The following is a 27,690-nucleotide window of genomic DNA, read 5'->3' as shown; positions in this document are numbered from 1 at the left end:
GGGGAAAATAATAAAAAAGGGAGTTCTTTTTTTTAAAATAAATTTATTTATTTATTTCTATTTATTTATTTTTTTGGCTGCGTTGGGTCTTCGTCGCTGCACGCGGGCTTTCTCTAGTTGCAGCGAGCAGGGGCTACTCTTCGTTGCAGTGCATGAGCTTCTCATTGCGGTGGCTTCTCTTGTAGCGCACGGGCTCCAGGCACGTGGGCTTCGGTATTTGTGGCTTGTGGGCTCTAGAGCGCAGGCTCAGTAGTTGTGGCGCATGGGCTTAGCTGCTCCGCGGCATGTGGGATCTTCCCGGACCAGGGCTCAAACCCATGTCCCCTGCATTGGCAGGTGGATTCTTAACCACTGCACCACCAGGGAAGTCCAAAAAAGGGAGTTCTTGATAGTGAAAAGTTTGAGAACAAGTGCTGTCGTCCAGAGACCAGCATGAAACAGGCACTGCTGGGGAGGGCCTCCAGGGAGCGGAGAGGAAGGGGGCTGGTTCTCACACTCGCTCCAGGCACTGTGCTTGGGCATCACATACGTTTCCCTCATCCTCACACAGTCCTGGGAGATGGTGGTACCATCTCCACTTTATAGATGAGTAAGTAAACTGAGGCCCAGAGAGGCCAAGTTACTTGCCCTGTATACCTACAGAATCACTAAGAGATTTGAACCTGGGTCTGCCTCACTTAAAAAATGAAAACAAAACACAATAAAACAAAACAAAAAGTCCAAAACTGTGGTGTCTGGAAAGTCACTCTGGTTTGAGTTTACGAGGAAAAGAAGAGGGACAAGCAGAGGGAACAGCATGTAGCTATGGCTGCTGGGCACGGTTTATACCATTGACTGTTGTGACTAATCAGGGCACATGGTAGGTACTCACCACAGTTTCAAATGAAAGACTGAAAAGCTTGGAGGCATAAAAGGGCAGAGCCTATCCTGAGGTGGGAGAGAAGGAATGAATGTTTTTAAGCCTCTAGCTTCTGAAGTACTTTGACCAGGAATATTTAATCTTATTTTAACAAATCTCTAATTATGGAACTATTTCAAACACAGACTAAGATAGAACATTAATAAGCAGACAACGGTGAACGTATCACCCAGATTTACCAGACGATCGTACTCTGCTGTATTCATTTCAATATTTATACAGTAAAGTGACACATCCCATCCCCTCCCCCTCCCTTCTCCCTGTCAGAGGTCACCACTATCCTTGAAGTTGGTGAATCTCCTTCCTGAGCATTTGGTATTACTTTGTGTTTTTAAACTTTCCAAATATGGCTATCTTACTGTACCTTTCCTTTTACAATTTGGTTTTCACTCAATCATTATGTTTTTAGGATTTAGTCTATGTCGATACATGTAAATCTAGTTTACTTACTTTAACTGTTGTATGGTATTCCACTGTGAGACTACATAGAACAGTGCCTTTCTCCATTTTCTTACCGATGAACATACAGGTAGTTTCCATTCTTTGCAGTTTCAAACAGTACAGCAGTGAAAGTCTTTAAACACGTCTCCTGGTGCACCCTCGTGTCACATACAGCCTTTATAACAATTGCAGCATGTACCCCTGTGTGACCTTGGAGAATTGTTTAATGTCTCAGAAGCTTAGTTTCCTCATCAGTAAATTGGGGTAATAAAATAGCATGCATTTTGGTGACAACTGCATGCTTCAATGTAGGTGAAAAGCCTTTTGCAACCTGTAAAGGACTCCATGAAATGTTAGCTGTTTATCATTCAGGTGTTTGACATCCAGGATGTACTGAGCACCCTTCCACGCAGGGGACACAACGAACAGGGACAACCCCTGATGCGCTCACATGCATAAGAGACCGCTTGATGGGTGCAGCAACAGAAGAACGCGCAAGACTCTGCTCAGTAACCTAGCCTGGAGTATAGAGGCAGGCAAGGCTTCCGAGAGGCAATGACACGAAGCTAAGTCCTCTAGAGACAAGGAGGCTTAGGCGAGTGGAAGATGGGAGGGTGCAAGGCTGGCCCAGGCAGCTGGAGCAGCAGATGTGAAGGGACTGAAGGACGCAAGAGAACGTGCTTGGAACATAAGAGCTGAGGGGAGGGGTAGTAAGACAAAATGAGCCTGGAGAGGTAAGCAGAGCCACGATGCTGTACCCTGAGGGCAGCAGGGAGCCACTGAAGGATTTAAGCAAGGGAGTGATAGGCTCATATCTGCGTGTTAGAAGAAGCAGTCTGAATAAGCTCTGGAGAGCTGCAACACTGGACTCACACTCAACAACTATCCTACACTTAGATCTCATGTTAAGTATTGGGTTGGCCACAAAGTTCGTTCCGGGTTTTCCATAACATCTTACGGAAAAACCCGTATGAACTTTTTGGCCAACACAGTGTTACCACTACAATTTAAAAAAATGGGTCTGGCCACAGTGTGAAAGGGGGTGTAGGGGAGAGGCTGGAGGTTGGAGGCTAAGGATGGGAAGGCTGCAGGCAAAACATGATGAGGGCGGAACCAAGGCAGCCATTGATTTTGCCACCAACACCCTGACAGCATCACCAGGAGAGATGGGAGGAATGGGCCAGCTCACCCTGAGCTGGGAACCTCACCCTGATTCAAAGAGGTTCATGCTCACACACTCCACCTAGTCCCCTTCTTGGACTCACTTATCATCTTTCGAGGCACAGGACCCAGCCATGAGCTCTCAAGTTTCCGGATGGTATGAGCCCTTTGGCATCTTGGCACCCAGGGCGTGGCTGGGTCTTCACCAATGTCCCATACGGAACCCCACCAGCATCTAGACCGCACAGATCCCACATGGAGTGAGGGGAAGGGGAGGGTGACACATTCTAGGGTAAGAGGGGCTGTTGGTTACCGCTGGATAGTAATAGCTAAACATCAAATATCTAAAATGGGAAAAGACAGACATACAAGAACTGCCCCAGACCCCTCACTCCCTAAGTGGGGACCACCTACCACGCCTAACTGTGAGTGAGAGGCCTCTACCCTCAGTGCAGCGGTGCGTCCTGGCCTCCCCTAGGCCAGGCTAGAGCATTGCCATCCATTCTCCTAGCGCTCCATACTTCCCTTTTTAGCACACTCATCCCTTTAGAATTACAACTTTAATTTCTGCCTTCCTTGTCGGACTATAAGCTCCCAGAACCGTACCCACCTTGTTCATTGTTCTTCCCTCAGTGCCTAAGAGTCTGGCTCCTAAGAGGCCCTCCAGGAGTACTTGTGAGTATAATCAATAGGACGTACTGAGGGAGGAGAAAGGGTGGAGGGAGATGCATAGATTCAGAGGCCCTGAGAAAGAAAGTGCCTTGCTCAAGTCACAGGAGAGGCCGAATGAGATCACAGTTCCTGCTCGGGACCTCCGCCTCTCAGGGAAGGGCCTCCCCACTGATTATGCTATGCTGGAAAGAGGCTTTGCAACATCTCCTGAAGTAGTCCATGGAATGCTGGTCTCAAAGTGTTCTCTAATTAAATAAGCTTAGGAAACTCTGGGTTAAACAAAATGGAAAACGTTTCTTCACCACTGGACTTTTCAGAGCCTTTAATATGCTCGTGTGCACGTGATTCCTGGTGAAGGTCACATGCAGTATTCCCCACATCTATTTGACCATGGAATTCTGTCTGTGAAGCTTGGTTTCAAACCTTTGGCACCATCCCCCAACTGCTTGCCATAATTATTTATTGAACATGGCACAGCAAGGAGATTTGTTGCAACTTTTTGGGCAGTGCAGGAAAACCCTGTTTCACAAATGAAAATGACTCCAAGCTCCAAGATATAAATGGGATAAAAACAAAACTGTTCTGGTCGGAAGGGGGCCTGGAGATCCCACCTGGCCATTCCTTCACTGCTGTCATGCCAGGAACTGTAGTGTCCTGCAGAGCCCAGTTTAAAAATCACTGGTACAGAACTCTGAGGACAGGGCTGACATTAGAGACCTGGCTTCTGACACTGGCCTTGCCATGAGCTGTTTTACCTTGGGCAGGTCACGTGGCCTAGCTGGGCCTTGGTTTCCCCATTGATACAATGAGTCTGGTAGATGGGATGCTTTTTGGAGTCCTGAGCTCTAACCTCTGATATGATGAGGGCTGTGATTCTATGACTGCAAAATTCCAACTCTACGATTCTATGGTTCTTTGATTCTGAGATTCCACGGCTTAATATTCCAACTCTGGGACTGCCCATAGCCAGCCTGAGCTGGTGCAGCATACTGGAGCCCAGGCTACAGAAAGCAGAATTCATGAACTGCGGTGTGCTGTCCAGGATTGCTAAGTTCCCTGTGGAGGGCATGCCCCATGAAGGACGGAGGGGGTGGGGTGCCTCAGAAACAGCAGCAGCTCAGTGGGCAGAGCAGGGAGAAGGACCCAGGTCTCCGGACTCCTGCTCTATCTTTAGATCTCCATGGCAACCATCACCAGGGCGCTGCAGCTGAAGGCACGGCTGAGCTGGCTGCCTGCAGGAGGGAGGGGCATTTGCTTCCATGGCTCTTTTGCTGGGGAAAGGACTCTGGGCCGGGCTCTTGAGCCAGGAAAAGGAGACTGAGAGTGAAGCCTTTTGCAGCACAAAAGACCTGGTGCCAAAATAAAGGTAATCTAGGGCCCCATCTTGTTCTGAGACATGCTCAGGTCGCAGAACCCATGACCTTCATTGTGTCAGGCTCACGGTACTGGAGGGACATACAGCAAGTGCCTCCTCTAGCCTCCGCTATGGTCATTCCCTAACCAGTGAGCACCTCACCTGAGCCAGCCCTGAGGTCACAAGAGACACACATCTCCAGGGAAAGCAGGCTTTGGCACAGGCATTACAGGGCAGGGCCCAGTGGGAGCCCCTCTCAAACCCTTGAAGCTGAGGAACCAGGAAAGCCCCTGCTAGTCCTTCTCCTGCCAACTCCTACCCAGCCAGGACCTGGCTCCCTCCAGGGAGTCCTCCCTGACTCCCGGCCCGATACTCTCCTCCCCAAGGTTCCTGCAGCTCCATCTCCCTCCTCCCAGGAGGATGCCTGTTTGAGGGAGTCAGGAGCCGCGTGGGGTGGATGAGAAACGGAGGTGTGCAGAGGTAAAGACGTTTGTCCCAGGTCACCTGGAGAGTTAGCAGCAGTCTTCCATTCATGTCCTTGGATTTCAGTCTATGTCCCTTCCTGCGTCCCAGTGCCAGGCCCCTGGCCTGAGCTTTAGAAGGGAGGCCAGGCCTAGAAGAGGAAGTAGGAGTCCTCGGCCAGGCCTGCGCTCAGCAAGTACCCGGCCACGTCCTTGGTAAACTCAGCTGAGCCGCAGACCAATGCAAACGGCTTTCTCCGACAGGAGCCGACCAGCTCTTCAATCAGGTCTTGGCCCAGGCGGCCAAAGTGGGTCTTGTCCCGGTAACTCCAGGGAAGCTGCTCTAGGGAGTTCTCCTGGGAGGATGAGAAACAGTGGGGGTGACTACTGGGGGTCCTCGGAGTTCACATGGCCAGCTCCTCTCTGGCCTACAAGGACACTGAGGCAGAGGGGGTGGGAAGCCAACCTTCACGCAACCCCACCACAGGCCAGGCACTTCCTCACACTGGGACTCACATCACCCTCACAGAAGCCTGTGGGTAGGCAGTTATTCTCCACAACAGCTGATGCACAGGGAGGAGGGATGCCTCTCAGGGCACACAGTGACACAGGGGCAGCAGCAGGACCAGAACCTGGGGCCACTGCACCTGTCACTCAGGGGGGAATGTTTCTCACCAAGATGCTGTGGGTCTCCTAGCATCTTTCCAAGGTTATCCATCACCATCACCCTCGGACCAAAACTTTTGTTCATTTAAGATTTCAATGAGCTTGTTGAGTTAACAAATGTTTACTGAGTGACTCTGTGCCTGGCCCGGTGCTAGGCAATGGGGATACAGCAGCTGCCCTAAACAGACAGGGTTCCTGGCCCCATATGGCTGTGTGTATCAGAGACCCCGGGCTGCAGTGCCCTAACCAAGAGAAGGGTTTATTTCTCTCACATGAAAAGGCTAGAGGTAGTATTCTGGGGGTGTGCAATGCCCCAGGCTCCTTCTCTTTCTGTCTCTCTAGACTTAGCTTGTGGCTTTCATTCCCAGGGCCACAAAAGAAAATCTCCACTACTTGGAAGAATATCTTTTAAGTAAACATTTTATTGGAGTATAACATATGTATAAAAATAGTAAAGTTTATATAGTTTGGAGAATTTTAACAAAGAGAAGAAACCATGTAACCAACGTCCAAAACAAAACAGAACCCGCAACAGAACAGGACCATCACCTCTGCAGACCCTATCGAGATGAACTTCTGGTTCCTGGGGCCAAGCAGCGAGACAGGATGGAGAGAGAGGGGTTGGGGTTGGAATCCAAGCTTTGCCACCATTTCCTGGTGATGAGCCATGACCTCTCTGAGCTACTGAGATGAGCGCAGCAGACGGGGAAGCGCTGAGAGAGCCTCCATGAATGCGGGCCTCGAATCTCAGGCGCACTCACAGAGCTCACCAGACCCCGAGGGCCTCTGAGGACAGTGCTGTGCTGCTGACAGGGGACACTCTCTGATGATCTGCATCATCTTGCGTGCCCTTCGTGCTCTGACCTGCCCAATGGGCCCTCGAGGGCAGGAACGAGTAGGGCCCGTTGGCCTTGCCCCTCCTTCCCAATGCCCGATCCCCCTAGGCCAGTTAGGTTCAGTGCAGCTGACCTTGACTGTGCACCCAGAGATGCATGGGGTCTGGTTGCTGCTCAAGTGGGGAGGGGACCCATAAACAATGATGATGCAGTGGGTGGGTGCTAGGAAGCAGAGCCTGGGCCGTGACAGCAGAAACACCTACACCAGCCTGGAGGCTCAGGGAAAGTTCCCAGGATGGAATTACACCTTAGCAGAGAGATGTGAGGGATGAGTGGGCGTTAGGTGAAGAAGTGGGAAAAAGTGTGCCTGGCAGGGGGAACCATACGAGCAAAGACCCAGGAGCCAGAAAAGCACAGAGCACTTGCGACCACAGGCAGACCAGTGACACCAGAACGCAGCATGCAGCCGGAGTGGGCTGGAAGGCGAGGCCATGGAGGGCTGGCACACAGCCTTGAGAGCGGTGGGGAGCTAGGAAAGGACAGGAAGTAGGGCAGTGATGTGGTCAGAGCTGCCCTTCCGGCTGCAGGATGAAGGACAAATCGTCAAGGAGTGGCTGGAGAAGGGAGATCCTTGATGATGCTGTCGCTATGGCCCAGGCAGCACCCGGAGTGGAGGAAGCATGGACAGGCAGGAGGCACCTCTCACTCCACCATCCCTCACCTTCCCCAGCTATTGACAGCCAGCCCACTCGCCTGCCCAACCCCAGGGCACTGGCCTCATCAAAGCCCCGGCCCAGGGTAGAAGGTCCCCTATTGCTGGTGAACTTTAATTCTGCCCTCAAGCCCGGGCTCCAATGCCATCTCCTCTGTGAAGCCCTCTCTGCTTGCCTCCAGCACCCTGAACACCCTCCACAGCACCTATCCCTGTGCTGTCTTACACTGACAAGCAATAAGAGCATGGCCTCGCCACCAACTTGCTGTGTTACCTTGGGCAAGCTTCTTAACCTCTCTGTGTCTCAGTTTCCACATCTGTTAAAAGGCCATGATGGCAGTATAAGCCTCCTAAGATGGTGGTGGGGATTAAATGAGTTAGTACACATGAAGTGCTTAGAACAGTGCTAGGCACAGAGAAGGTGCTCGATGAAGGGGAGCCCTTGTCAGCCATCTCTGTGGCTGTCTCCACACATATAGATGAGCACCTGGAGGGCAGTAAGAGGTCATCTTCATTTTTATTTATTTATTAAAAAAAATTTTTTTGGCCGCCCTGTGTGGCATGTGGGATCTTAGTTCCCTGACCAGGCATTGAACCCCCGTCCCCTGCAGTGGAAGCACAGAATCTTAACCACTGGACCGCCAGGGACGTCCCATTTTCGTTTTTAAATCCTTGGCACCTGGCACGTGGTGGGGGAAAGGAAGGCTGGCCAACCGCCAGGGCAATTCTGCCAGGTGCCTGCCTTCCTGCCACCTTCCCCGACCAGCTCTTAGGCAGGGCTGAGCGTGCTCCCGGCAGGAGTGGCCCTTCCCTCGCCCCTCTCCCCTCGGCTGGACCTTAGCCCTCTGCTTCATCCCTGACCTTGGGCGCTGCTGTCGCTGCTAATGTTCACCAAGCACGACCCTCTCGGTGTTCACGCCACAGAGCATTCTGCCCCGTGCACAGGCCTGTGGACTCTGGCCCCGGGCACCTCAGGACCACTGGTTTCCTGACACCCTCCCCCACCCAGCCACAATGTCAAGGATCATGTAAGTCTTTAGGGACACTCTAAAGCTGTCTCAAGAGGAAACTGATGACGAGGGTGCTCCAAAGTACAGGGTAATGTGGCTGACCCTGACCAAGAGAATGGAGGGGAGGCACCGGCAGGGAACCTCAACCCAGGGCGTGCAGGAAAGAGAAATAAAGCTACAGACCAGGCGAAGGCCAGCGAACAAAGATAGCTGAGGGCCTGGCTTGAGGTGAGGCGCAAGACAGCCCTCCACACTGCGGCCCTGTGGGGAGGGCCCAGAGGGGCGGCTTGAATAAATGGCGGGGACGGGGAACCAGAGGGAAGAGGGCTCAGGAGGCAAAGCCGCTTCCAGCTAAACTGGCTGTAACTTGGAGGATTTGAAAGCAGCTTTGTTCCCGGGGGGAACAAAGTGATGTGGAAAAGACCCTAACAAATGCAGGAACTGGGCCCGGTTTACTCCACCAGCCACTGCCCGGGTGAGTGCCTCCTCCATGCCTGGTGCCGTGCAAAGCAGTGAAAGCGGGCTGACCCAGACACGTGGTCCCTGCCTCAAGGAGCTATCACAGCCAGAGGACGTCTGTGCCTGGCCCACTGATTCTACTACCAGACCCCCCGCCCATACAACAGAGGATGCCAGAGGGTGGATGGCAGGCAGCAAACCATGGTGGGTGAGAGCTGGCGCTCTGGAAGCAGACAGTCTCGGGTTCGTATCCTGGCTTCACCCTGTCTGGCAGCACGACACCAGCTGGTGCCTTCACCTCTGAGCGTCAGTTTCCTCATCTGCATAATGAACACGGCAACACCTGCCTTCCTTGCCAGGCACACACTGGGGGTTCCACCAGTGGCAGTGATGACTATTACGGCACAGGGCAGAGAGCCCACAGCATGTCCTCAAGACGGGTGCAGGGGACAGTAGAGTCTCGATCAGGGAAGGAAATCATCCTCCTGGGCTCACCTGGCTGAGTACAAAGAAGGTGCGGACATTCCAGAAACGAGCCTGCTCCCGGAGGAAGGTTTTCAGGTAGATGCCCTCAAAGGTCTTGAAGCAGCCCACCAGGGTGATGAAGGTCTCATCCTCTGCGTTGTCTGTGATGCTCTGCAGGATGGGCACCATGGGGGCCAGGCCAGTGCCAGCAGCCAGCATGAGGAGCTCACCATACTAGGGAACAGGACGGTATATGACAGGGGTGGGCTGGGAAGGGGTCTGACCCCAGCCATCCACTACGGGGGCTTTTCTTGGGCTTGTCTGAACTGGATGGCACTGCCCTTCCTGGGTGTGCCACCCATCTGAGTTCGCCTCTCTACCTCCTCCAGAAAACCATCCTTGCCTGTGATAGGCTACAGCTTATGAGGTCTATGGAACAGAAATCATGGAATCTGGAGGCTGAAAGGGAACATGATGGTGCAGTCATCCTGCAAGTGGCTTGGCTGCCTTCTGAAGCATCCCCTCGGGACTCTGCTTACATACTTCTGCTGATAGGTAGTCCACTACCTCCCAAGGAAGTCTGCTCCATTCCAGACTGACTCCCCTTGCCAGGGAAGGCTTCCCACCTGACACTGAGCTGACACCTGTTCCCACCAAAGCTTTGCTCTCCCACCGCCATCCTAGCCCTGCCCTCCGGGCTGCTTCCTCTGCCCCAGGGCAACCCCGCAGAGATCGGAGGCCCCTGGCTTGGACCCTGAGCCTGCTCATCTCTGGACTAAATGAGATACTATACCTCAGTGCCTGGCACAGAGAGCCAGGCAATCAAAGTGAGCTCCCAAGAGGCACCTGTTCCATCAGCTCCCCATCACCAAACCTGTTTCCTGGCTCTAGGCCTCTTTAAGATCAGTGCCTAGAAGGTTAGTGCACAGTGAGGTATTCACCGACATCCTTCTAGAGATTAGGCCTCTGTGCGCAGTCTGAGTGTTCACCAGCTTTAGTAACAGCCACTGCACACCACACTACTGCATGGAATGCTTCCTGGACTATCAGGAGCCTGGCAGATCTGCAGGAAAACCCCCAGTCACGCGATCTGGGCACGTTCTTTCACCTCTCTGAGCCTTGGTTTCTTCACTGGTAAGAAAATAACAGCACCTCCCCAGAATAGCACCTATCTCAGAACTGTCATGAGGATTAAAGAGATGACATAAAGTGCCTGGTATGGGACTTCCCTGGTGGTGCAGTGGTTAAGAATCTGCCTTCCAGTGCAGGGGACACAGGTTCGATCCCTGGTCCAGGAGGATCCCACATGTTGCGGAGCAACTAAGCCCATGCGTCACAACTACTGAGCCTGTGCTCTAGAGCCCACGAGCTGCAACTACTGAGCCCACATGCCGCAACTACTGAAGCCCGCACACCCAGAGCCCATGCTCCGCAACAAGAGAAGCCACCACAGTGCAACGAAGAGTAGCCCCTACTCACCGCAACTAGAGAGAAAGCCCACGTGCAGCAACAAAGACCCAACGCAGCCAAAAAACCCGAATACATAAAATAAAATAAATTCTAAAATAAAATTGAAAAAATAATCAAGTGCCTGGTATGGAGCATGGGGCTTAATACAATTAGATTCCTTCCCTCACTGAGCCCTACTGCTAGCCCATCATCCTGTCCTGTGTTCATGCTCTCCCAGCCTCCCAGTCACGGGGTGTGCCATGCTCCCCCTTTCTCCCATCACTGCTCAGGCTCTCCTCTGGGGAGCCCTCTCTGAGCCAGGGACAGGTGAGGGGTCCTTCCTGTGTTCCCACAGCCCTCTGTGCATCCCTCTTCACACTTGTCACACTATGTTGTTGTCATTTATTTGTGGGCCTGTCTCCCCATCAGACTGTGAGCTTCTGGAGGACAGGACTCATCTGACCCATCTCTGAGCCCCCAGGGTCCAGCACTGGCCTGGACCTGGGTGAATACCTATGATAGTCTGTGGAATGTCTCAGGGCTGACGTGACCCATCTGCATTGAAGATGGCTGCAGAGTGGCAAGACTGGGCTGCATCCCAGCATCCTCACAGGAGCAGAGCCAAGCCTTAGCCACAGTTTCAGCAGCCAAGTATTCATGTGTGACACACCATGTCTTTTCCCTCATGGCTGGGCCCTACACCCTCCCAGACAGGAAGTGCAGGGCTTTCCAGTGGGGTCTGTGGATGCCAAGGTAGTAAGGTATGCCAAGGTATGTCCAGGAAGATGGCCTGCAGGTATTCTTTATTTCTTCTTTTAGCTTATTTATTTTTTTTATTAAAAAAATTTTTTTTGCCTGTACCAGGCAGCATGCGGAACATCCCCGACCAGGGATCGAACCCGTGCCCCTGCCAGTGGAAGTGAAGAGTCTTAACCACTGGACCACCAGGGAAGTCTCTTTTAGCTTCTTTATATCTGCTGAATTTTTTTTTGGTAATGAACAGGTACTGCATTTGTAGTAAGGAAAATACCAATAAAAGCTATTTTTAAATTAAACAAAAAGAATGGACCCACAGACATAGAAAACAAACTTATGGTTACCAAAGTGGAAGGGAGAGGAGGGATAAATTAGGAGTTTGGGATTAACATATATACACTACCGTATATAAAACAGATAACCAACAAGGACCTGCTGTATAGCACAGGGAACTATACTTAATACTTTGTAATAACCTATAAGGGAAAAGAATCTGAAAAAGAATAGATGTATATATGTGTGTGTGTGTGTGTGTGTGTGTGTGTGTGTATACAGATATATACACACATATATATGTATGTATAACTGAATCACTTTGCTGTACACTTGAAACTAACACAACATTGTAAATCAACTGTACTTCAATTAAAAAAAAGAATGGAGAGGAAAAATGATTTGTTCTTTTCCATTTGTTTTTGTTTTGCTTTGTTTTCCTAATTATAAAGGTAACAGGTACTCATTATGGATAATTTGGAAAACATAATGAAGAAAATAAAAATCACCCATAATTCCACTACCCAGAGCTGCTAACATTTTATTGCTTTTTTTAAAAAAATATTTTTTCTGAGGACTTCCCTGGTGGTCCAGTGGTTAATACTCTGCACTTCCACCACAGGGGGCCTGGGTTCAATCCCTGGCCAGGGAACTAAGATCCCGCATGCCATGCGGTGAAGAAAGAAAAGAAAAGAAAAGAAAAGAAAAGAAAAGAAAAGAACGAAGGAAGGAAGGAAGGAAGGGAATTCTTTAAAAATATATATATATTTTCTGTGCAATTTAACTTAGTTTCCTAACATTGTATATTCAGTTTACCTAGTGTTTGTCACTTGATTTTACAGCTTAAGCATTAACATCATTTATAAACATAATTTTAAAATCCAAGATAATAGTCTATCACGTATCTGTAACCCAGTGTGCTTAACTGTTCTGTTGTTGGATGTTCAGTTGTCTCCAATTTCTTGCTATTATAAATAAAGCCGCAATGAACGTGTCCAAGAGGCAGCATTTTGGATTCTTTCCATAGGACAGACTTCAGAAGTGGAAGCACTGGGTCAAGGGTGTGAAGATTCCTAAGACTCCCAGTGCATACTGTCAAACTGCTTTCCAGATATGCACCAACTGATGAGAAATTACTGATTCTTCCCGGGAATGTCAGGGGAGGATGTGAACATGCCGTGAAGATGAGGGGAAGAGCCTTTGGGTTGGGAAGCAGGGGGTTCCCAAGCAGTGAGCCACAGGGTGTATTTAGGGAGTGGTCTCATAGTCTTGTAAATGGAACGTGAAACTGGAAAGATATCTGAGAGTCAGATGGCATAAGGGCCCTAAATACCTAGCTCATAGTCTGAATTTTTCCAAGCAATGGGCAGGCAAGGATGGTTCTGGAACATGGGCAGGCAGTTTAGTTTCTTAGCACCTATTCCCATCTCCTCCCATGTCCAACCCCAAGGATACTCTTGGGATTAGGTTTGGGCTCAAGAAGAATGGCACAGTGAGATTCTATGGCCTGAAACATGAGAACCACATTCCTGGAAGCTAAGCTGGGAGGGGTCTCCTGAGGACTCATTGCGGGCACTGACCTGGTTTGGTTTATAGAAGAAGCCTCCGAAAGGTCCTCGCCAGAAAGCCGTGTCTCCTGCTTTCCAGGACTCCACATACTGGGACATCAGCCCTGTCTGGTAGCACTGGGAGGAAACGAAGGGAGACCTCATTAAGACAGGCACGTGTTGCCAATACAAACCACATCAGCCTCGAAAGTGGAGCCCTTCCTGCACTCCCAGTGCTTTACACGTGTTGTGTCATTTAATCCTAATTATCCATGAAGTTGGTACTGTCGTTCCCCATTTTCAGATGAGGCCAAGAAGCTTACACAGACGGTAACTGGTAAGACTGGGATGAGAATCCATAAGACCTACGGCCTTAACTACAGAGGTCTCAAACCAAATAACTACAATGGCCATGTGGGTAACAGAACTGAGTGAAGAACTGGGTATGAGATGATTGATGGCAACTAGCAGTCTCAGCATCAGGGAGACAAGAGTGAGTGGTGGGGACTACAGTAAATTGGTGAGTGAATACTCTTTCTAAAGGAGGAAACCACTCTGCAAATTCCAGTACACAGTCCGCGGGGCCAGCGATGCCAGATCTTCTGACTCTCTAAGAGGGGTAGGAAATCCATACTTTTGTGAAAATTTTCCCATTTTTGAAATGTTGGCAATTAATTCAAAATTTTAAAACACTGTGCAGGCCAAGACCAAATATATTTATGGGCTAGAGTCCGCCTCATTTGCAATCTCTGCATATCCCTGCACTGTCTTCTGGCTGGATGAAAAAAGTGAAGATTGTGGAGGGGGTTCCTCCACGGGGGAAGTGCACACTGCCCTGACTCTGTCAGGCACCATGCTGGGGCTGCAGGGGAGACAGCTGGACCTTAAGCTCCATGGAGGCAGCCAGTGCCTGAGTCATGGAAAGGACATAAACATCTGAATGAATGAATGAACCCAGATTCAGGCCCTCCCTCTAAGGAGCTCACAATCTAAGAGGGACCTAAGTCTCAGACATATAAAAGGTAGAGACTACCTAACCCCCCGTGAGAAGGATGAAGTGCTAGGAGAGCCCTGAGGAGGTGCAGTCACTTCCAATGGAGTGGGATCGAGGACAGCTTCCTGGAGGGGAAAGCTAAGCTGGACCTTGAAGACTGGGTAGACTCAAACTCACTGGGGATGCGGGAAGGAGGGCAGAGAGAATTCTGGGCATCAGGTGTGGTATGGTCAGGGGTAAAACAGCCCAGGAAGGGTGTCTGGAGAAATTATAACCAGGCTTGAAGGAGAGACTGGGCTTTGGTCACCAGACATGCTTTTAAGCACCCACAGCTACTTCTGGTACCAGCCCTGCCTTCCTTGGGCACCACATGCATAAAGCAAGGCAAGTCTTCCGCTTACCTGAAGAGGTCTGGGGAGGAGGCTACAGTTTTTCTCCTAAGTTGCTGGAGGCTATATTTCAGTGCACACCTTGTTTTGTGGCCCCAGTCTCGGGGAGGCACAGCCCCAGGGGTGGCCTTAGGGGCCCTATGGCACAGATAGCACTCAAGGAGAAAGGAAGGATTTTTCTGTGCCTCTGGCACCCACACGGAGCCTGGCACAGAGTAAATGCTAAATACACACTTGTTAAACAGAACTGACACTGAACTTGTTCTTCCACTTGAGATCATATTACCCCAGGGACCTTGGGACAATGACATCATCTCTCTGGGCTTCAGTTTCTTCATCTGTAAAGTGGGGAGAATATGATCTACTCTGCAGGGTGATTATGAGGTTGAAACGAGACAATTAAAATAAAGAGCTAGAAGCAGTACCTGGTGCCCAGAAGGTGCCAAAGAAATGAGAGCTCCTCCTTTCCATCTACATGGGAGGGTAAACCTTACAAAACCCGCCTGCCTTCCCAATTTGCAAAGACATTTCCAGATCTTCCCAGCCAGCGGCTTAGGGATAATTAAGCATCTCTCTAAAGAGAGGCTTTCCGGTAAACGAAGGAGAAAATCAGCCTTGCAGCTGGGAGAAATCCAGCTGCCCTGAAGAACTGTCTCCAGGCTTATCCTTTCAATAGAAACACACCCAGACAAGCAGCTTGGGGAAGCAGGCCATTTGGAGAGGATTTGTGGAATCTCCCAGACAAACAGTTGCGTGGAAAAGGGATCCCATCCAAGCTTATGTGTGAAGGAATAAATACTCCAGCTCTGAAGGCAGGCGGGGATGGTTGGGAGCCAGAGACGGTGCTGGGGACCTGGAGTCAGAAGGCCAGGGCTCACCTTCCAGCTGTACTTCTTACTACCTGGGGAGCCTCAGGCCCTCCTGGGGCCTCAGTTTGCTTATCAGTAAAATGGGGATAATTCCTGTCCTACAAGGGAGACAAAGGATGTGAAAACTATTCCTAAATATAGGTGTTCCCTAGGATTCCATTTAGAAATGATCTAGAGCTATGTATTAGGTTGACCCACATGAAACTGCTGTTTCTGTAAGTCAAAAACGTTAGCATGTCAGCAATTTCATGTAGTTCAACCTAATTGTTTTTGCACATAATTGGACCTTCATGACGTCTTATACATTTGTTGCCTATTCCTTGGGTCTCTGGGATATTTTGCATCCAGCCCACTTTGTTCATCTCATATCTGCTAATTTCCCCACCCATCTCGGCTGCCCCTACAAGCAACTCTCCTCCCGCCACTCAGACTGGGTACAGTTCCCAGAAGACCCTGCTCTATTTCACTCCTCCCTGCCTTCGGTTATCCGTCTCCCTGGAATGCCACTGCTAACTTGTATTCCTCCCTCAAGGCCCAACTCAAATGCCCCGACCCCTGCCAACCCACCTGCGAGATGATTTCAGGTTACTTTGGCCCCCAAGGTCCTCCATGTCCCATCTTTTGCCTACAAAAGTGTTCCAGGACAAATGACTAACAGTTCCCCAAATCATGCCTCCTTTGCTGCTGTACGTGCTGATACAGCACTCAGAGCTTCCTTCCCACTCCTGAGCTTAAACATAGAGCTCAGACACACAGCCTCCTCTGGGAAGCCCAGCTCACCTTCCCTGCAGCCCCAGCTGCCCTGAGTTGGGTTGGGGCCTCGTGTCACAGCATCTACCACCTTGTACTGTCCCAGTCTGGCCCCTATCTGAGGGCGGGCACCATGTCTGACTCTCCCTGGACACCCGTGCCCAGCACACAGTAGGTGCACATGACTTGGCTCCCCTTTTCCCGGCTCAGTGCTTACACTTCATCAATAGGGAAGAAGGTGAGGAGGAACGGCTTTACTTTTCTCAGTCCAAGCCTGTTTTCCATAAAATCTATCAGGAACATGCCCTCTGTTGGTGGGCCAGTAGCCTCCTTTCCCCAGGAGAGGAGGAGATGAGAAAAGGTCTCTTTCATTGTCCTTGCTCTTCCCTCAAGCCAGCCTCCTCCCATGTGAGCGCTGGCTTTTCCCATGTCAGAGGGCAGTGCCCCACCCAGACCAAGCTGCCAAATGGAGGTCCAGTCCACAGCCTCTTAGAGCATCTGTGTGAGTTGGCTCACCTTGATTAAAACTTCAAAGTATCCTTTTGCGTTGGCAGGGCTGATGGGCGTATAGGCTCTCTGAATTTCTAAGCCATCTACTATCCCTCTGGGAAAGAGAAGCACTCAGTCAGGCAGTCAGCCAGTTATTCAACAAACCCTTAGAGTACCGAATCTGTGCCAGGCTGGTGAGAGTGAAGGTGGGGGCCCAGTCATCCCCAGGGGTCCTCATTGAGGGGCAGGCAAGATGGAGCAGAAGAAAAGAGCACTGGGCTCCCCCCACTGCCACGTGCTGGCTGTGAGATCCTGGGCAGGTCATTTAAACCCTCAGCTGCCCCTTCTGTAAAATGGGGACAACTGTCTATGCCCCTGCTGTGTAGCTCCACAGGGGTCACAGATGAAAAAGTGCTTCAAAAAGTACACTGATGGGCTTCCCTGGTGGCGCAGTGGTTAAGAATCCACCTGCCAACGCAGGGGACACGGGTTCAAGCCCTGGTCTGGGAAGATCCCGCATGCCATGGAGCAACTAAGCCAGTGCACCACAGCTACTGAGCCTGTGCTCTAGAGCCCGCGAGCCACAACTACTGAAGCCCACGCGCCTAGAGCCCGTGCTCGACGACAAGAGAAGCCACCGCAATGAGCAGCCCGCGCACCGCAACAAAGAGTAGCCCCCGCTCACTGCAACTAGAGAAAGCCCGCGCACAGCAATGAAGACCCAACGCAGCCAAAATAAATAAATAAAAAAAAAGTACACTGATGATGTGAGCTATTTTAGGACATCACTGGGGTTTTTCCTGACCTCTCCTCGACCACAGAATGATCAAGATAAAAATAACTATATTTAACAAGCGTTTAACATTTATCAAACACGACCGCATGCCAGGAGCATCAGAAGTGAAAGGATCCTCAAGGGTGCCCTAGTCCAAAGCCTGACCGCATGCATGAATCCCCTCCAGTGTTATCAACAAGGGGGCCGGGAGCACGATCGTGAGTAATAATGAGAGCAGCCATGTTGTAGTAAATGCCTATGATGCCCCAAGCATACTATATGCAGTGTCTCATTTATTTCAAACAATAACCCAAATGAGGAAACCAAGGCTTAGAGAAGGGATGTCACCTGCCTGAGGTCACACAGCTAGAACTCATCTGTAGCTGTGTCTGCCTCCAGGTCTGGGCTCCTTACCACTACTCAGAGCTTCCCTGGAGCACCTAAGCACTCCTCTCTTGAGCCCTACTATGTACAAAATTTTCTTCTTTGAGGTATGCAAAGATTAAAAAGGCCTGTCCCAATGTATCAAAAGTTGGGCAGAAATATTCAATAAATGCTTACAGAAAAAACAAGGAAATAACAAACAGAACATATGGCATGGCTCGGATGCAAAGGGCACTGTGACATTTGCTATGACAGGGGTAAAAGTGACAGGCACTCTCACCTAGGGAACCTCAGAAGGCCTTGAGCTCAGAAGGTCTTAAAGGACAAGCAGGCCACTAACAGGTAACAATGGGCGGGAAGTAAAGTAATTCCAGGCAGAGGGAACAGCCTGGGCAAAGGCTTAGAGGTAGGATAATGTAGGGCAAGCCAGGAACTGGCGAGTGGACCTCGGGGCTGGAACAAGGGGCACGTGTGGGGGTGGCTGGGGGGGTGTGGAGAAGAACTTGCTGGGCAAGAAGGCTGGGGCCTTGGGTTACAGTGTCACTGGGGAGGCACTGTGGAGTACCAGAAGGGGGCTGAATGAGGAGGGATGTGGTCAGCTGCATGTGTTAGGAATGTCACTGGAGTGACAGAGAGGGGCCAGACTAGAGGCAGGTAGTTCTGGGCATCCCTGACTTATGGATGGAGGGTTGCTTGGGGCTGTGATCTGTCCTGTGGCCCCTCTTGTGCTCTGGAACAGTGACCTTTAAGGACCGTCAGCCAGGCCACAGGCCAGAACAAGCTGGGCACAGACACCAGGGGTCAGTGCGAGGCAAGTACTGGCTAGACTTTCCGTCTCCTTTGATGGCTCTGCCTCCTCTTGCCAACACCATAAATGCTGGAGTTGCCAGGGTTCGGTCCTACCTCCTTCCCTCTTTCCATGCCCCACGTGCTCCCAAATGCCATCCAGGCATAACATCCAGGCATACCTGGATGATTCCCAGATCCACGTCTGCAGCTCAGATTTCTCTGCTGAGCTTCAGACCCAGAAAGTCAACTGCCTGGCAGTCACCTCCATCTGGAGGTCCCAAAGGGCCCTGTCCCTGTGTAGGTGGAGGTGGGGATCAAGGTGGGAGAAGAGTACAAAAGTAAGCTGGAAGGAAGAAGGAAGTTCAGAGGAATGAAGGGTGTAACTCAGGAGGCGGGCTGTTTGGGTTTGAATCCTTATTAGCTGTGTGATACTGGGCAACACCCTTATTTTCAACAACAGTGTCTTCTCTATCAACTGGTGCTAATCATATGAGGTTAATACCACAAGCTCTGGAGCCACACTGCTTGCTTTCAAATCCTGGCTCCAACACTTCCTAACTGTGTGATCTTGGGGAAGTTACTAAACCTCTCTGACTTCAGTTTCCTCTCGGGCATGACAATGGTGTCTACCACACAGGATTTTGTGAGGGATGAATGAGCTTATACATATGAGCACACAGAACTGTGCCTTGGATACTAAGTGCTAAAAAAGTGTTTGCTGTTACTGTTGTTATTATTTATTATGAAAATGCATTATCTAGTTCAATTCCAAGAGCCCTCTGAGTCACGTATTACTATGTTTATTCTGAAGATGACAAATGGAGGTTTAAGGAAGGTTAAGCAAGTTGCCCTAGACCACACAGCTAGCAAATGGCAGAGCAGGGCTGCAAAGCCTGGGTCCTCCCACTACCTGAGTGTACCGTAGGATGAGGTGCTGGCCAGGCCGCAAGCCGAGCCGGCTGTTCCCAGGTAATGCAAACCGGACAAGGTAGGTGTCCTTAGTGAGTCTGTCCGTGGCACTGATGCAGAAGGCTAGGAAGGTCTCTGGGCTCAGCTTGGAGGGACAGCTCTGCAACAGGAAAAGATTCAACAGCTAGAAGCTGGGACTCAAGAGACATGCAAGCATCCATGGGCATCCTCCCCACAAGGAGAGGCTATCAAGGCCAATAAGTTTTCTCTGTAATAGTGTAGTCCCGCCTTACTTCCCTTTCAGGCTCTAAGAATGCCAGAACACTTTACATTGAGCTCACCCTGCTCTGAAGCCTTGTATGGCTCCCCTCAGCCCCAGGATAAAGTGCAAGGTCCTTAACTGGACACTCAAGGGCCCTGTGGATGGGCCCCAAGTCTCATTTTATCTCCCAGGCATCAGACACCAGACTTTTCTCTGTACCCCCAAGAATACCTTGCGGCTTCCTACCTGTGAGTTTTTATTTGCTCAAGCAGTGCCCTCTATCCAGAACACTCATCTCCAATGTACCCATCCTTCAAACCTGCTAAAATCCAGATTTGCACAATTTAGAAATTGATGGGACCTAATGGATGATCTAATCCAATATCCTTATTTTATATGTGGGGAAACTGAGGCCTGAGTGGTAGTGACTTATTTGTACAAGGTCACACCATGAGCAGGGACTCAAATTCATGTCTTCCAAGTCTCAGGCCACAGTCTTTAATATTCCACCCCACCTCTACCTCCTCCAGGAAGTCTTCTCTGAATGCCACGACTCACAGATCTCCCTCTCCTGTAAAATGCCCACACCCAATTCACTCCTGGGACCTCCCCTAGCCACCTGCCTCATTCCCCATTCACCAGCTCAGGGCCAGGCTTAGAACCTGGGTCAGTCTGCTTCCATTAAGCTCACTCTTTTCTCTCTGCTGTACAGAGTCAAAGGAAGCTTCCACGAGCAGGTACACTGCACAGGGCTGAGGCCAGGTGACGCTGCTCCCCCTCACCTGTGTCTCTTCTCCACTCAGCAGGCTCCTGTCCTTGCTGGCTCGGGCTGCCTCCCAACTTGCTAGGTCTCGCTGGTAGAGGTCAAACACGCAGGGTGAGCAGCCACTGCCGCAGCACTGGGAGGGCAAGGGCTCCACCGGCCGAAGCTGCAGCCAGGCTTCCTCATCGTCGTCTTCCTCCCCCTTGTCCATTGTCAGTGGGCCTTGGTCAGGCAGGAGGTGTGGGCAACTGGGTGCTCTTCCCAGAGCAGGCCCAGGTCCTCCTCCCTTGCCAGCCTGGGAGAGGGAAAACATGTGGTTACACTCTGGTCACCTCTATTCCGCTCATTCTCCCTGAGGCCTGCAGGTGCCAAGCTCTGTGTGAGCACTGGGGACAGGGATGAATCAATCCTGGGATCTGCTGCCTGGTGGGGGAGGGAGGGAGACAGGGCACAGCGATCGGAACGGGCAACCATGGTTTCTTGACCTCTTCGTGTGCTCTGAGGACTGCTGGATTAAGATTACATAGAAAATCTCATTGAATTTTTAAAATATTTTAAATGATGAAGTACAACATTTATGTACAACTTAATATTTATAAAAGTTATAAAAATAACTTTTTATACAGATAAATTATACAGATAAATTATAAATAAAAATAAATAAAAGAACCCTTTCGTAAGCACCACTCGCTCAAGTAAAAAGAACCTTGCTGGCATCCCAGAAGCCACATATTTGTGTTCCTCCCTGATCACACCCCCGCTCCCCATTAACCACCCTGACTTTTTTTTTTTTTTTTTTTTTGCGGTACACGGGCCTCTCACTGTTGTGGCCTCTCCCGTTGCGGAGCACAGGCTCCGGACGCGCAGGCTCAGCGGCCATGGCTCACAGGCCCAGCTGCTCCGCGGCATGTGGGATCCTCCCGGACCGGGGCACGAACCCATGTCCCCTGCATCGGCAGGCAGACTCTCAACCACTGCGCCACCAGGGAAGCCCCCGCCCGACTTTTGATATAATCATTCCCTTGTTTTTCCTTAGTTGTGCCACCTTTATTTGCAACCCTATCCACTATTTATCAGGTTTGCTTAGTTTCTACCTTTAAACAGAATCATATGAATGCATTCTTCTGTGTCTGGTTTCTTTCACTCACCACTGTTGGTGAGTCATCTGTCAAATTGCTGCATCTCATTTAATCTTTACAACAAGGCCAGTCCTGGAGGTGTCATTTTATGGATGGGAAAACTGGGGTCTGGAGAGGTTTAATAACTTACCCAGGGTGACAAAGGTCCCCAAATGATGGCACTGGGACTTTAATTCTGCTCTGTCTGGTCTCAGAACATATTGTTCTTCAATTACAGGAAAACAGGAGGAGGAGGAAATCATGATGGTCCAGGTGAGAGGTAATGAGGACCTGGACCAGGGGAGCTTCAGGGAGGATGAGAGGACAGTGGTCAATTAGAGAAATCCTGAAGCAGTAATTAACAGGACACAGAGACTGATGGATGTGAGGTGAGCAGGTGAGGGGGACAGAAGGGACATCCAGGTGTCTGGCTTGGATCCGTGGGTGGATAGTGGGTCCAAGAGAAGCTGAGTTTTAGGGGAAAGAGGAAGTGGGGGAAATGGCTAAGTTCAGTTTGAGGTACACTGAGTGCCTGTGGGACATCCAAGGGCAAAATCCAGCTGCCAGTTGGATTAAATAGGTCTAGGTACCTGAGTCTGGAGATGGAGCTCTGGGTAATTGACAACAAGGGAGGGATGAGTGGGTAGAGGAAGAGAACAGGCTGGAGCCTCTGAAGGCCTGCTTGGCTTCCTGCTTCCTGCAGCACTCACTGCACTTGGTCCAGCCCTGGTCACTGTAGGTGCTCAATAAATGCTCTTCCAGTGAATGAATCTCTACCCTATAGCATTTCACACTGTTCAGAAATTACACGTTTACGTGGTTTTCTCTTCTTTTGAGACTGTGAACTCCTTGAGGGCAGAGACCTGTTTTTTATTCATTTTATGAACTAGCACAGTGTACATTTAAAAATATGGATGTTATATGAAAGGAAGAAGGAAAGGAGCTTGGTTTCAGGGCCATTAGGTAAACATTGTCTGAAAGAAAGATCAGGGAGGAAAATTTAAATGGTTATGATTTATTTTGAGATGTTTCTGTGAGGGCAGTTTGGGATTTATCAAGGTTCTCTGTCTTCATATGTGGAACTATACAGTTTATATAGAAATAGACTTGGTCATCTCACCTGTAAGGAAACTATTCATTGAAAATTCCACAGGCAGGGACTTCCCTGGTGGTCCAGCCGTTAAGACTCTGTGCTCCCAATGCAGGGGGCCCGGGTTCAGTCCCTGGTCAGGGAACTAGATCCTGCATGCTGCAACTAAAAGATCCCGCATGCCACAACTAAAGATCCTGCACACTGCAATGAAGATCCCACACGCAGCTATGAAGATCCCGCGTGCCGCAACTAAGACCCGGTGCAGTCAAATAAATAAATAAATATTTTTTAAAAATCCACAGGCAAATCAAAGTAAAAGAGGGTCTTCTCTCCCTCTTGTCTGAGAACAGAACTTAGGGGAAGTCTGATGTCCCAGAGCATTATTTGATGTAAATATCACTCCTCCAAAAGCTCCAGTCTTAGACTTCCCTAGTGGCGCAGTGGTTAAGAAGCCGCCTGCCAACGCAGGGGACACGAGTTCGAGCCCAGGTTGGGGAAGATCCCACATGCTGCGGAGCAACTAAGCCTGTGCACCACAACTACTGAGCCTGCACTCTAGAGCCCGTGAGCCACAACTACTGAGCCCGCGTGCCACAACTACTGAAGCCCATGCGCCTAGAGCTGGTACTCTGCAACAAGAGAAGCTACCTCAATGAGAAGCCTGCACACGGCAGCGACGAGTAACCCCCGCTCGCCGCAGTAAGCCTGTGTGCAGCAATGAAGACCCAATGCAGACAAAAATAAATTAATTAATTTAAAAATATAAATAAATAAAATTTAAAAAATAAAAGCTCCAGTCTTTGATTTCCTCCTATTCATTCCTGCCTCTTAGACACTTACTGGGCAGGGGCTGCTGAATGAGGGGCTGGGACACAGAGGTGACTGACACTCATCTCTGTCCTGGAGGAGTCATCCACTAAACAGATAAGAACCGGGATAAGATAGAGGCACTGCCTCACTCAGTCCTCTCGACAGCTGTACATAAGTAGGCCATGCTCTTCCTCATTTCACAATGGAGAAAACTGAGGCCAGGAAGCAGGAGTGGTAAAGTTAGTGCACATACCTGGTCTCTTAAGACTCCAGGCTGCTCTTTCTCCCTGGATTTCATGCTCTAGAGGGCAGAGGAGAGTGTCTTCATCTCCAATTCCCAGTGCCTGGCACTGGGCTGGCACAGAACAGGGACCCAACTTGCCAAACTGCCACGGAATTTTATAGGCACCCTGGAGCTTCCCAAGGGCCGTAGCTTCATTCGTGCATAAAGTGCTAGAATCAAGGTGTGCGCCAAGTCTGTGCAAAAGCAGAGGAGCAAACCACCACACCTACTAGAAGACAGTGAAGTCCTGTTTCTTGGTTACCAATCACTTCCCAGGAGCCCTAACCTTTAAGATCTTTCCCACTTTTCCTGCTTTCCACACCCATTTACACTGGAGCTTCCCATGGGCCCAAACGATGTGCTTCCAGTCTCCCCCTACACCATCAATCAGCACACCTCCCACCAGCTCTGATCACAACAGTCCCCTGCTTAGCAAGCTTCAATAGCTCCCCACTGCCTACAAGATACAATCCAATCTCCTTGTGTGGTGCCCAGTGTTCTTCTGATCAGAACTTGTCCAAATTCTCTTACCACTTACTATCATTGGTTTTAGAAGGGTAGTTCCTCTGTGTGCAATAAATCTTTCTCTTATAGAGGAAAGGCTGCTCTTTAGAGAAAAGAAAACCTGGTTCTACTGCTGGTTCTATGATTTCAGGAAGGTTTAGCAGGTTGAGAACCCCTTGAGGGCAAGCAGTTATCTTATTCTTTCTGTATTCTACCACCAAGCACAGGCCTGGCATATGCAAGGCTCAGGTGAGTGGTGAGTACTCAGTTTACATATAAGGTCTGGGAGCCAGGCGCAGTGCTAGGTGCTGGGATACAGCAGAGGTTAATAAAACAGGGGCTCTACCTTCACAGAGCTTGCAGCCTAGCTTGGTGTCACATCAGGTCAACCCATTTTTCTTGCATGTTATGTACCAGGTTTGTATTAAGAGTGAATGAGATCTGATTCCCTCTTTATGCTGACTTCTTACTCCCAAAAGGTATTTCAGAGATAAAGTGAGGTAAGTGAAGGAGCCCTATTGACTGTAAACTGCTGTACAGTGTGAGGGTTATTTAGCCTTCTTTGCCTTAAATTTACTTTCTCCATGTTTTACTAATCCCACTTTCCCTAGTATTTTGGAAATTAGTAGAGAAGCTGGCCACGTCAGTCATGAATTTTAAAGGCCAGGTTCACATCTTCTCTCAGCCTCTACCTTTTCAGTCTAAGAAGCCAGGCCTTGACATGTTGTTGCCTCTGCCTGGATGACACTCCTCACCCTCAGGCCTTGCTTCAAGGTCATCTGCCCTCAGAGCCCTCCCTGAACCACCCCCTTCTCATTCTCTAGAAGGTACCCTATTTGCTTATTCATCACATCATTATGTATTCATTCATTAAACATATATTTACTATGTGCCAGGCACTGGTCTAGGAGCAGGTTTCACAGCAGTGAAGAAACAAAATCCCTTGCACGCATGGATCTTATATTCCAGTGAGAGCGTGATTAAATAAAATCAAAATAGAAAACATGTTATGTTAGTGTTAAATACTGAAGAGAAAAATAACTGGGGGAAAAGGCATATGAAGTGTGTGTGTGTGTGTGTTGCAACTGCTATTTATTTACTTTACTTGCTTTCTGTCTGCATCTCCCACTAAACTGTACGCTCTACATCGCACACCTGTTTTATTCACCAGTGTAAACCCGATGCTCAGCAGTGCCTGACACTCAGTGGGCATTTGATAAATACGTGCTGCGCAAGGAGGAAGGTACACCTCCGCCGCTCTGGCCCTGCTTCTAGGAGGCGAAACGCGACATTCCGAGGAAAGGAACTCACTTTGGGCGCTTGGGAGGAGGCGTGCAGTGCAGCGCGGTCGGTGCGGCGCCGGCGTGGTGCAAGGGCCACGCTCAGGCTCCGCGTGAGGGCTGGAAAGGCAAGGAAATTTACGGCGTACCCACCGCGCGCTGGGTGCTGAGCTAGTTTAGGCGCTAGTTTAGACGCTAGTTTAGGCGTTTCTATCGCTATTTTTACAGCGAGTGACTTTAAGGCTCAGAAGGAAGTGCCCTGCCCAAGCTAGTTTAGGCGCTAGTTTAGGCGTTTCTATCGCTATTTTTACAGCGAGTGACTTTACGGCTCAGAAGGAAGTGCCCTGCCCAAGCTCCAATTGCTCGTTAAGCGATCAAGGTTGTCCCGAGTTCAGGCTTGAAGTCCTGAATCTCTTCTCCTCGTCCCCCTGCCCATCACAACCACTCACCTACCCTCCTGCGCTTCCCCGGGGAGGCAGGCAGGGTTCCACCTGTGGGAAATCGCTGACGGCCTTCAGGGTGGGGCAAGACGAGGATGCCCGGACGATGATTGGTTAAAGTGGCTGCCACTCATAAAACGAGTCTGGGCGTTCGGCTCCTTTCGTTCCCAGCAGGCCTTGAGCGCGGGAAGATGGCGGCGTCCAGGTGGAGGTCTTGAAGAGATCGGATCGGTATGGCGTTGGCGTCGAGGTCAGCAAGGCTGGCCCTTGCTCGCCCCGGGCGGCTCGGTCTTGGGAGCTGCGGGGCCCCAAGACGCGGGGCGTATGAGTGGGGCGTGCGCTCCACGCGGAAGCCCGAGCCTCCTCCCCCGGACAGGGTGTACGAGATTCCTGGACTGGAGCCCATCACCTACGCGGGGAAGATGCACTTTATGCCCGGTCTGGCGCGGCCAGTCTTCCCGCCCTGGGACCCTGACTGGACGCCCCCGAAGTTCCGCCGCTTGCCCCCGCTTCACGAGCACCCGCTGTACAAAGACCAGGCCTGCTACGTCTTCCACCAGCGTTGCCGCCTCCTCGAGGGTGAGGCCCCAGGACGGGCGGGAGGGGACCTTGGTCCTCTACCCAGCACTGACCCCGACCTTTTGTGGCCTTGGGCAAGACGTTGAAACTCAGTGGGTCTCGGTTTCTCCGTCTGCAAAGTGGCCCGATATTGATTCTCATCTTCTGCGAATTGTTAGGATTAAGTGAGATGTAAAGAGCAGTATGTGTGAGGGAGTATTAGAGTTTTAGTGGCCAAGTGAAAAGATCTGGTTTCTAGGCCTAGTCCTGCCCCTCACCCTCTGTGTGATTTTGGGCAAGCGACTGAAGCTTCCTGAGCCTCCATTTCCTGTGAAATGAGTGGTTTTGACTAGGTGGTTCACATTGACCCAGCTCTTGCACCCTGGAGATGTAACTATGTTTGAGAACTAGTTGGAGGGGGATTATAGTGCAAAGAGACAACAGAAACGGTACTTAATCTGCAGGTCTATCGCCTCATTTCAGGCTAGTCAATCAAGTTAATTGGTAATTAGGATTGGTAATTGTGACAGAGGGGAAGTGATTTGCCAGTGATCTGCTTACAGGTGCACTGTGCGTTACTAGTGAAGCCAGGGCTACACCTCTGGTTTCCCAGGTCGATGTCCTTTGTCAACGGTCAGAGCTGAGATGTTTTCAGGGAAAGGATCTGGGCCTAAAATCCATCTAGTCCACTTCTGCTCCCTTTCACTCTCACTAAGAACAGGTCAAAATGACTTTAGCCAAAACCATCTGTATGTCTGGGGCAGTACCGGAAATTATGTTCCAGAGTCCCTGGAGGGGGTTGTTTATTGAGAGTCCTCTTAACCCATTTTTTCCTCCTCATTCTTCCTTAGTCCCTAAATCAGAGTGGGTTTAGGACAGGTCCTGAAAACACAAAATGGTCCAGATAAGTGGGAGCAGAATTTTCCAGTAAGTAATTAGGAAAGAAAGAGACCTGGCAGGATTTGGGGACTAAGCCAGATAATAAATCCTAGGTTTGAAAAAAACTTGTCAACTGGCTAGCCTCTTAAGCTGCTCAAACCCACTCCTGAA

The 27,690-nt window shown here is 50.2% G+C and overlaps 2 protein-coding genes across 7 annotated transcripts in view; one reads left to right on the top strand and one right to left on the bottom strand.

The window, feature by feature from the left end:
- Positions 1-168: 168 nt before the first annotated feature.
- CYB5RL (cytochrome b5 reductase like) lies at positions 169-26,474 on the bottom strand. 5 transcript variants are annotated; one of them, XM_030870243.2, is made up of 7 exons: positions 26,092-26,474; positions 20,574-20,849; positions 19,541-19,689; positions 16,700-16,787; positions 13,215-13,319; positions 9,187-9,390; positions 169-5,364 (listed from the first exon to the last, which is right to left on the bottom strand). In XM_030870243.2, exons 2-7 carry the CDS (start codon positions 20,763-20,765, stop codon positions 5,161-5,163), a joined length of 942 nt encoding a protein of 313 aa, XP_030726103.1. In that variant the 5' UTR covers positions 20,766-20,849; positions 26,092-26,474; the 3' UTR covers positions 169-5,160. The 5 variants fall into 5 exon arrangements, with proteins under 5 accessions (XP_030726103.1, XP_030726106.1, XP_030726109.1 ...); XM_030870246.2 differs by having other exon boundaries at positions 26,096-26,474; XM_030870249.2 differs by lacking the exon at positions 26,092-26,474 and adding an exon at positions 25,674-25,796.
- MRPL37 (mitochondrial ribosomal protein L37) overlaps positions 26,239-27,690 on the top strand; it is a 21,430-nt gene continuing 19,978 nt past the window's right edge. The window contains exon 1 of one of the 2 annotated variants that reach the window (XM_060305214.2): positions 26,239-26,661. In XM_060305214.2, coding sequence (XP_060161197.1) covers positions 26,316-26,661 — 346 coding nt within the window. In that variant the 5' untranslated portion in view covers positions 26,239-26,315. The remainder of the gene's footprint in view (positions 26,662-27,690) is intronic. The other variant, XM_030870227.3, reaches the window with a different exon arrangement.

Source organism: Globicephala melas, chromosome 1 (assembly GCF_963455315.2).
Source record: "Globicephala melas chromosome 1, mGloMel1.2, whole genome shotgun sequence".
In the NCBI taxonomy this organism is placed as follows: Eukaryota; Metazoa; Chordata; class Mammalia; order Artiodactyla; family Delphinidae; genus Globicephala; species Globicephala melas.
The sequence above is the reverse complement of the archived record's forward strand: the minus strand, read 5'-3'. Positions and strand labels throughout refer to the sequence as shown.